The sequence below is a fragment of the Canis lupus genome, chromosome 19, assembly GCF_048164855.1.
Source record: "Canis lupus baileyi chromosome 19, mCanLup2.hap1, whole genome shotgun sequence".
NCBI classification, from domain to species: domain Eukaryota; kingdom Metazoa; phylum Chordata; class Mammalia; order Carnivora; family Canidae; genus Canis; species Canis lupus.
The window spans coordinates 43,620,598-43,629,067 of record NC_132856.1 but is presented as its reverse complement, the minus strand read 5'-3'; the positions used below and the strand labels follow the sequence as shown (position 1 = coordinate 43,629,067).

The 8,470-nt window shown below is 52.7% G+C and overlaps 1 protein-coding gene across 2 annotated transcripts; it reads right to left on the bottom strand.

The window, feature by feature from the left end:
• Window positions 1-2,955: 2,955 nt before the first annotated feature.
• LOC140610410 (serine protease 44-like) lies at window positions 2,956-7,220 on the bottom strand. Of its 2 annotated transcripts, XM_072786477.1 has the most exons (5): window positions 6,885-7,214; window positions 6,268-6,424; window positions 5,420-5,685; window positions 4,505-4,668; window positions 2,956-3,899 (listed from the first exon to the last, which is right to left on the bottom strand). In XM_072786477.1, exons 1-5 carry the CDS (start codon window positions 7,189-7,191, stop codon window positions 3,666-3,668), a joined length of 1,128 nt encoding a protein of 375 aa, XP_072642578.1. In that variant the 5' UTR covers window positions 7,192-7,214; the 3' UTR covers window positions 2,956-3,665. The 2 variants fall into 2 exon arrangements, with proteins under 2 accessions (XP_072642578.1, XP_072642577.1); XM_072786476.1 differs by lacking the exon at window positions 2,956-3,899 and having other exon boundaries at window positions 4,077-4,668; window positions 6,885-7,220.
• Between the last annotated feature and the right edge of the window lie 1,250 nt (window positions 7,221-8,470).

Here is an 8,470-nt window from a genome sequence, read left to right as displayed (position 1 = left end):
TCCCTGACGTTGAGCATTTTGTTATGTGAGATTCCCAGGAATCTACTCCTGTATTTCTCTGAGAAGCAGTTGTTCAGTATTTGCTAATTCAGTGCTCATGGCTACTTCAGAGAACATAAAAACCACAAAACAAACAACAACAATGACAACAACAAAAACCTGTGTTATATTTAGCAACTGGGTTTGGGATGATTGGAGTAGAGAACTGAAACACTTATTGAAACTCAAATTATGGGGCGCCTGGGTGGCTAAGTTGGTTAAGCATCTATCTTCAGCTTGGGTCATGATTCCAGGGTCCTGAGATCTGCTTTGCCCTCTCGCTCTGCCCCTCCCCTCCACTCATGCTCTCTTTCAAATAAATAAATAAATAAATAAAATCTTTAAAAGAAACTCAAATTGTCTCATGTTGGCCAGGCCAAGTAGGTCAGCTGGGGTTCCCCAGAAGCAGCTCCTGAGCCAGAACCGTATGCGAGGCTCCATGGAGGAGTGTTCCCTGCAGATCCACCTGTACAGGAGCAAGTAAAGCAGAATTGGCCTATGGGAGAAGCTACAGTGCATGTGCCACTGAGGTCTCAGCTGATCCTCCAAGAACCCCTTCCAAGTTGTCCCCAAGTAAGGGAAGAAGGCTGGACCTTTCTGTCCCTGTGTGCCAAGTATCTGCCAAGGGCTACATCCTATAAAACGATGGAATCCCGAGCAGTGCATTAGTTCCTGTGATTACATGCAGCTTTTGTGAGGGTTGCCGCTGAGGCGGTATTTCCAGGAGCTAGGGAATTATGTGATTACCCTGCCAGGGGGATTTGGTGGCAACACCACATGTCCCTCCAGGGTACCCCTTCCGGTTGGCTCCTGAGCCCTTCTGACATGATCCTGGCCACTTGGATGCCTTCCTTGCTACCTGGTACGACATGACATTTTTGTCTCATCTGACACATTTCCTGTTCCACAGCTGGATATTTCTCAAACTGTTTTCCCAAGAGACCCTGATTTCTTTTGGTGGGAAAATGTATTTCACGACTGCCATCTGGGCCCTAGGAATACTTGTTGCTATGTGTCACTTGCTTCTTATGACTCGAAACCCCCAGCGCTTTTTTTGTTTGTTTGTTTCTCTTTAAAGTCTAATATATTTAGGAGAACTCACTGCCTACCCCTCAACCTCCTCCTCTGCCTGTGTCATCTATTTCTTTCAGAGGGGGCAGCCTGGGTGGTTCAGTGGTTTGGTGCCGCCTTCAGCCAGGGTGTGATCTTGGAGACTGGGGATCAAGTCCCACATCAGCCTCCCTGCATGGAACCTGCTTCTCCCTCTTGCCTGTGTCTCTGCCTCTCTCTCTCTCTCTCTCTCTCTGTCTCTCATGAATATTTCTTTCAGAGGGTGCTTCTGCCCAGCCACACACTCCTGACCTGAGGATCACCCTATCAACCGGCCCTCATCTCCTTTGTGGCCAAGCCCGGTGCCTGACTCACAAAAGGTATTCCATGAATATTAGTTGTGAAGACTAAAAGTGCTTACCACTCACTTGGCAGTTGGTGTCCTGCTTGCTGAGAGGCTTTGCCTAGCTTTTCTGGTAGCCAGAGGCTTATCCTCAGTAAGTAAAACCGCTCAACTAAATTCCTGTCTCCGCCCCCACCCGCAGCAAGAAACACATTCTAATATCAGCATGCCACAGGGCATCCCATCTGGACCCTACCCCAGAGCTGGCCACTGTTCCTCCAGCCAGGGCTGTGACTCCTGGCTATCCAGTTGTGGGATTTCCTCTTTGCCCAGTTATCCTGGAAATGAAAAGAGGGACAGAACAATGCCGGGAGGGCACTGGGAGAGAGGAGTAAGGGGATAAAAGAGACTGAAGGATTCACGTATCTGTTTCATTCATTTGCCAAATATTTCCTCAAGTCTTGCTCTGTTCCAAGCCTGGAGCTGCAGGGTGGAAGGCAGAGATGAGTAGTGAAGAGTCCCCTGACTTTGAGGAACTAAATGTCACCCAGAGGAAGCAAGAGTAAGGAACCGATGCAAGACCACGAGGAGCCTAGAGTACATGTCACAGCCTAGGGGACACTCTGGGGAGGATTGAATGCCTGTATTGGGTCTTAACCAAGGAAGAAGAAGAGACAAGGAAATGAAGCCACACCCACATTCCCAGTGGGGAACCTCACAGGAAAGAACCAGTTGGTTTAAAAGAAAGGGACAGGTCAGAGTGGGATGTAGTAGGACTTGAAGCTCCAAGTCAGCCCAAGTGCACATTTCTGTAAAAGGATAGTACTGGCTAGCATTCACCGAGTTTAGCTGTAACCAGCTGGAGTTTGCAAAGCCAAGTGTCCCCTCCTGGGGGGCCTCCTTCAAACAGCAGGTGGAACTATCCCAGACTGCTCGCTGACGTCTTTGATAACTGGGAGCCTAGCACTGACCACGGAAGGTTGGGTGGGCAAGAGATAGAGGCTGGGGGAAGATCGGCAGCCAGTACCGCTGACTATGGGACACTAGATCTGGTCATTGGGAAAAAAGAAACTGTAGACACACATAGAGCCAGGCCCTCCCACCTACCCTCCCTTTGTGGGGAGCTCTTTGGGCTCAAGGTGTCTTGACACCCAGCCCATGGTATATCCTTAAGGCATGTGTTACAGGGCAGCAAGAAGAGGCAGGAGGGCATGTGAGTGTGCCATGCCCCAGTCTCTGTCCTCTTGCTCCCCCTGCTCCTGACTACAGAGGCTGCCAAACTCAGCTACAGCACGTCCAGCCATAGAGATGTTGTTGGCTCTAATAGGAGGGCAGGCAGCAGGATCCACTGGCTAAAACCATCCATCAGACTTACATCAAGGCAGACAAGCTCCTCACCTCTGACTCTTCTAGAGTTTACTGGACACCATGAAGTGTTTTCTAAGCTACATTGAAAACTAGTCTCTACAGAGTATGTTATATGCAACCCCACAATTTTCAGGAGTCCAGAGCTTCAGAACAAATAAGAACACATTCCAAACATTTATTAGTTGACATCTAAGATCTCCACACTCCATCACTGCCTCCACACAACTTGGGGTGAGCCTGGATGTGGCCACTAGCTACTGAGGAAGGGGGCCCCCATCACGGGGCTGCCATCACAGAAGGCCTGTGTGCCACAGGCTGGCCACGCATAGGGGGATCCTTGCTGGGTACAGGGGAACTCCTCCCAGCCCCAGACACACCTGAGGCAGATGTGGAAACCCCAGGCCTCCCACCTCAGCAGGGACATGGTGATGCCTCCTCCCCTCTCTCTGCACCAGCAGCAAGCTGACTGCTCTGACAGTCTCAGGTGACAGCCTGAGCCCACACCCAGCTCCAGTGCTGTCTCACTGCTCCTGAGATCTCTTCCGTGGTAGACGCTCTCCAAGATGGCAAGGACGCACTGGGGTCCGCCTCGCAGGCTGGCTTGCTCTCAGGCTGGCATGCTTGCACTCCCTCCTTCCAGGCAGGCAGGGCACAGCCAAGGTGTGGGTGTGGCCGAGGCAGGTGACTGGAGCATCAGGCTGGGGCACTTTCTGGGCTCTAGTCTTGCTGCCACCTTTTACTGTGTGGTCTTCCACAGGGTCAGTGGATGCCAACCAGAATTGTAGGAAGGGCATTTGAGTAGGAGTGGGAGGTCAAGGAGGCCCAGTGAGAGATTCAGAAACAGGAGGGGAGTGGGCCAGGGTGATCATGGGGCCACCAGGATTCCCAGCGGCAGCACCAGGCACAGAAGTGGGAAGAAGCCTGCTGAGTCCCAAGAGCAAGCCTGACTCAAGTGATCAATGACCCAGTCCCTATACAAACTAACTTCTGTATAAATTCCAGGATAATTTTTACGACCACAGCCAATGCCCCAGCTCACAATCCCCACCTGGACCCATGTTTCATTAAATTCACAGGCCAGGGGCCCCCCAGAATCTCCCTGGAGAAAGAGAGAAAAAAAAAAAAGCAAACACAAGAATGAAAGAGAATTAGCATCAGAGCTAGCTGATCGCACTTCAAGGCTTGGGGAAATAGGCAAGCATGGGGCTTCCTCAGGACCTTCCCCCTCCCCAGGCACCCACCAGCCCTAGGTTTCTGGGAATATCAGACTTAAGGGTTGAAAGCTTTAACAAACAAAATTTATAGCCATATGCAAAACAATGGTGGACAAAAAATTGAATAATTGAATATAAGCAACAAAAATATATGTCCTCTGAGCTAATCATAATGAATCCAGTCTATATCTGAGTACACTGCCTGTCACCGAGAAGGGGCTCAAAAGTTGTGACTTGCAGTTTTGATATTTTCTGCTTGAATCTCCCCTCCTCTCCCAACCCCCCCCCCAGGGAGCACCAGACCCTCCCACTGAAGGAGCCAGGCAGGCCAGCCCAGCTGGGCCTTGGCGGCTTGTCCCCTTGAGTCCCCTTGATGTGAATTAAGGGTGAACAGAACGGCCGGTGGATAACATAAGCCACGCTGCCTGTGAATGAGGACATTGTGAGAGAACAACAAAGCAGCAAGACAGCCAAGGGCCCATGAACTGACCTGGCAGGCATCCTTTCCTTGGACATTATAACCACACAGCATCCCTTTCTTGACTACGTCACTACTAGTTTCCAACTGTGTTTGGAGTATCTCATTACATCTCTCATAACGGATAATGTTTAGCTCGGCCTCCTGAAGTTCCTCTGTAGTTTCTTGAGATGAATCTGTAGAAATAATTTGGGAATAGGTGGATCTGCTTAATGGAAGAGAACAGGAGCCCCTGGCACCCACTCAGGGTCTCAATACAGTGTGTTCACATACAGACACCCCCTGAGGACAGGGAATATTGTTCCCGTTTGACACTGGAAGAAATGAGGCCCGAAGTTTATGTGGGGAGGGGAGGAGGTAGGAATCAAAAACCAAAGCAGGAGAAGGAAGCACAGATCAGGACAGGAAGAGGTGAGGCCTTACCAGCCCTGAGAAATCTCAACCAACTCTCTATCTCTCTGAGTATCCTTAGTAATCGTGACATCAGTGAAGTGACTTTACTTTTGAGCAAGATCATAAACTTGGACAAGTAGTGTTCGCAAAGATACCAAATTCCAACCTCTCCCCAGGGATAGGAGGCCCAACAACCTCACCAAGAGGAGTTCTCTGGGCTCTTTTCACTCACAGGAAGCTCCCCATCTACCAAGGCAAGGACTTCCAGTTTGGGACAGCTCCCGTTAGCAGGCAGATGAATACCAACACCCCCTGGGCTAAAATCCACCCTAGAGAGAACCCACTTTGCCAGGTCCTGAAATTCTAACTGAAATTTGTAACACTATCCAATTACTGCCTACCAGCATCTTCTGCACCCTCCTCCCTTATCCGCTTGCTACAAAATGGCCTCCCTGCCTCCTCTTTTAGCTTGTAGGGCTAGGCACTCGGCAGCCTCTTGCCTGGCCTGAGCTCAGAGTCTTCCTTCAGTCTTACCTTTTTCGCTAAGCTTTCCCCATCCAGTCACCCAGCACTCTGTACCAGCTTGCACCAAGAATGCCTTTTCAGGGAGGCACACGGGATGGATGTAGGTGGAAAAATTCACAGGGAACTCAAGCAGAACGAGAGCAATATCATTCTCAATTAATCCAAGAGGATTGTAATCTTTGTGAATAACGATGTCCTGGACGGGGATCTTGACTGCCATATCGGAGGTATGCCTCATGTAGATGTCTCCCATCTTCACCGTGTATTCCACGTAGCTGCAGAGAGATCCTAGAGGCTCTCCACTCCCCCTCCACCTCTTCTGGGCCTTCCCAGCCTGGGCCTACCTCCACCAACCACTTCCCTCCCTCCAAACCACATCTCATCCCCGGACCCTTGGCCAATCTGTCTAGTGGTGCTCCAGGTCTAGTTCCCTGGTGAGCAGGATCATGGGAACTTGTTAGAGATGCAGATGCTCAGATCCCACTCCTGCATCAGAAATGCGGGGGGTCGGGGACAGGCAATCTGTGTTTTAACGAGCTCTCTGCGGATCTTTCCAGGCTTATTAAAGTTGGAGACCACTGATCTAGCCACGTTGGTCCACTACACTCCGCTCTTCTTAAAGAATGCATCTCGACTGGCATCCCTCCCATTTCTTGCTGCTTGGCTTGAAGGTTAATCTGCACAAGCCTCAAACATGATTTGGGGTCTTGACTTTTTAGGCTACCAAGGGCCCTACCATCACCTACCTCTGACTGCAGGGTCAGAGCAGGGTCTATGACCCTCTTTTTCAGATGAGGAAGAGGAAGCTCAGTAAGGGGACAGGACCGGCCCCAGGTCACAGAGCCCCGGGCACTCACCCAAATATGCAGTGGGCCGCGGTCAGCACCCACCGACTGGCAATGAGGGAGGCTCCGCACATGTGCTTTTCATTGATCTGTAGGCTCACCTGCCAGGGCCACTTTCGCTCTGGAGCGGGCAATCCACCAATTATCCTCATAGACCTGTGGCCGCATCCTGGAGCGTCAGTGAAGGGAGGGGACATGAAAGGAAAGCCACTGACAGCACCAGCAGCAGCAGAGCGGGATGACGAGGCCATGTCCCCTCAGACGGCCCCTCCCAACCAGAGCAGCTCTGTTCCCCCTGAAGGCTCCTCAGAGAATGGCCACCTCCTCTCTGAGCTCAAGCGCAGGGCTGGGGCCACTTCCCCCCACCCCTGGGAAAAACCATCTCCCCACAAGACCCCCTCACCTCTCCCCCCTCCCCTCCCCTGGGAAACACCATCTCCTCACAAGACCCCCTCACCTCTCCCCCCGCCCCTCCCCTGGGAAAAACCATCTCCTCACAAGACCCCCTCACCTCTCCCCCCTCCCCTCCCCTGGGAAACACCATCTCCTCACAAGACCGCCTCACCTCCCCCCCCACCCCCGTCACCCCGGCCAGGGCTCTACGGCAGGGCCGGGCCCAGAAGCATCACCTGTAGTGAGCAGCGGCTTCGTTCGTGTTGGCTGTGCCTCGGTCACAGCCGCGTAGGAGCCAGAGGCACGTGGGGTGACCGGCACCACTTGCGGGGGTGTGGCAGCCTCGTGCGGCCTGGAGGTCGCCGGCGGCCCCGCAGCCCTCCACACGCTGGCGCCCGGGCCCTCAGGGCCGCCCCCCGGGGACGACGGGGCCGACGACGGGGAGGACGACGGGGAGGACGACGGGGAGGACGCCCCGAGCGGAGGCGGGAGGAGCAGGAGCCAGAGCAGGAGGCCCAGCGAGCGGCCGCCCGGGGACGCCATGGACCGCCCGCGCCTCGCCTCTGCCGCGCCCCCTCGCGGCGGCCCGCGGCCCTGCCCTCGCGTTGGCGGGAACTGCGGTCCCCGCGCGCCGGCTGCGGGCCGCGGAGTCACCCCCCAGGAGGCGCTCCGTCCCGTCCCAGCGCCTGGCCCGGCGTGCAGCGCGCCTCCCGGCTGTCGGGTCGGCCGGGGCGCGGGGGGGCGGGGGGTAAACGGGGGGACTCGAGCCCCCGGGCGGCCTTAGACGGGACGCTCACCCCTCCGCGGGGACGGAGCCCGCAGCCAAGTGCAAATGCAAACACCCTGAGCTATCACGACACACCGCACACACCGACGAAAACAAAGGATCGTGACAACCCCCGAATAGGACGGCCGCGGAGGCAGGGGTGCTGGACAGCTCAGACGCTGGGGCAGGAAAATAAACTATCACAGCCCCTCCGGAACACAGGCTGGCAGTTTTTCTTTCTTCTTTCTTCTTTTTTTTTTTTTTTTTTTTTTTTTTTTGGCAGTTTCTTATAAAAACAAAATACGCAATTACCATACGACCCAGTCATTGCATTACTGGGAGTTTACCCCAGAGACATAAAGCTTTATGTATACACACACGCACACACACCTGTAGGAATGTTTTTAGCAGCTTTATTCCTTTTTTTTTTTTTTTTTTTTTTTTTTTTTTAGTATCTTTATTCTTAATAGCCAACATCTGGAAGCAGCCCTGTAGTAGAATACTGGCATCCCAAAGATGTCTGTATTCCAATCCCCGGAACCTGTGAATATGTTACCTTACAGGGCAAAAGGCATGTGAATAAATGAAAAGCCTTGAGCAGAGACATTATCCTGGAGTACACACACATAAAAGCGGCCACAGTGCTTTGCAGTTCCTCCTATCAAGAAACGAAGTCAGGCTGTGGTACAAGCAGCCCATCACCCGGGCTGTATGACCCAGCCAACCTCATGGTGCTAGAGTTTGCTGTGGCAAAATGAAAATGCTGTAAGGAGTCTCTGCTATGCCCTAATTAGTGAGTCACAGTATAGACTCCTCCAGGACTGAAGCAAGACCACACTGTCTGCAGCGAAGAAATTGTACAGTATTTGGAAAGCAGCTCCTAGCACACTACTGCACCCCAGAAAGACACTAAGTGCTGGACCAAGGGACATCAAGTAACTGAGAGTCCCATGCCTCCTATCGTAAAGGAGATACTCAGCCAGACTCACCAAGTCATAAACTCGGCTGGACAAAGCCATTCATCGTTCAATGGACACTTGGAATTGGATTGTTATG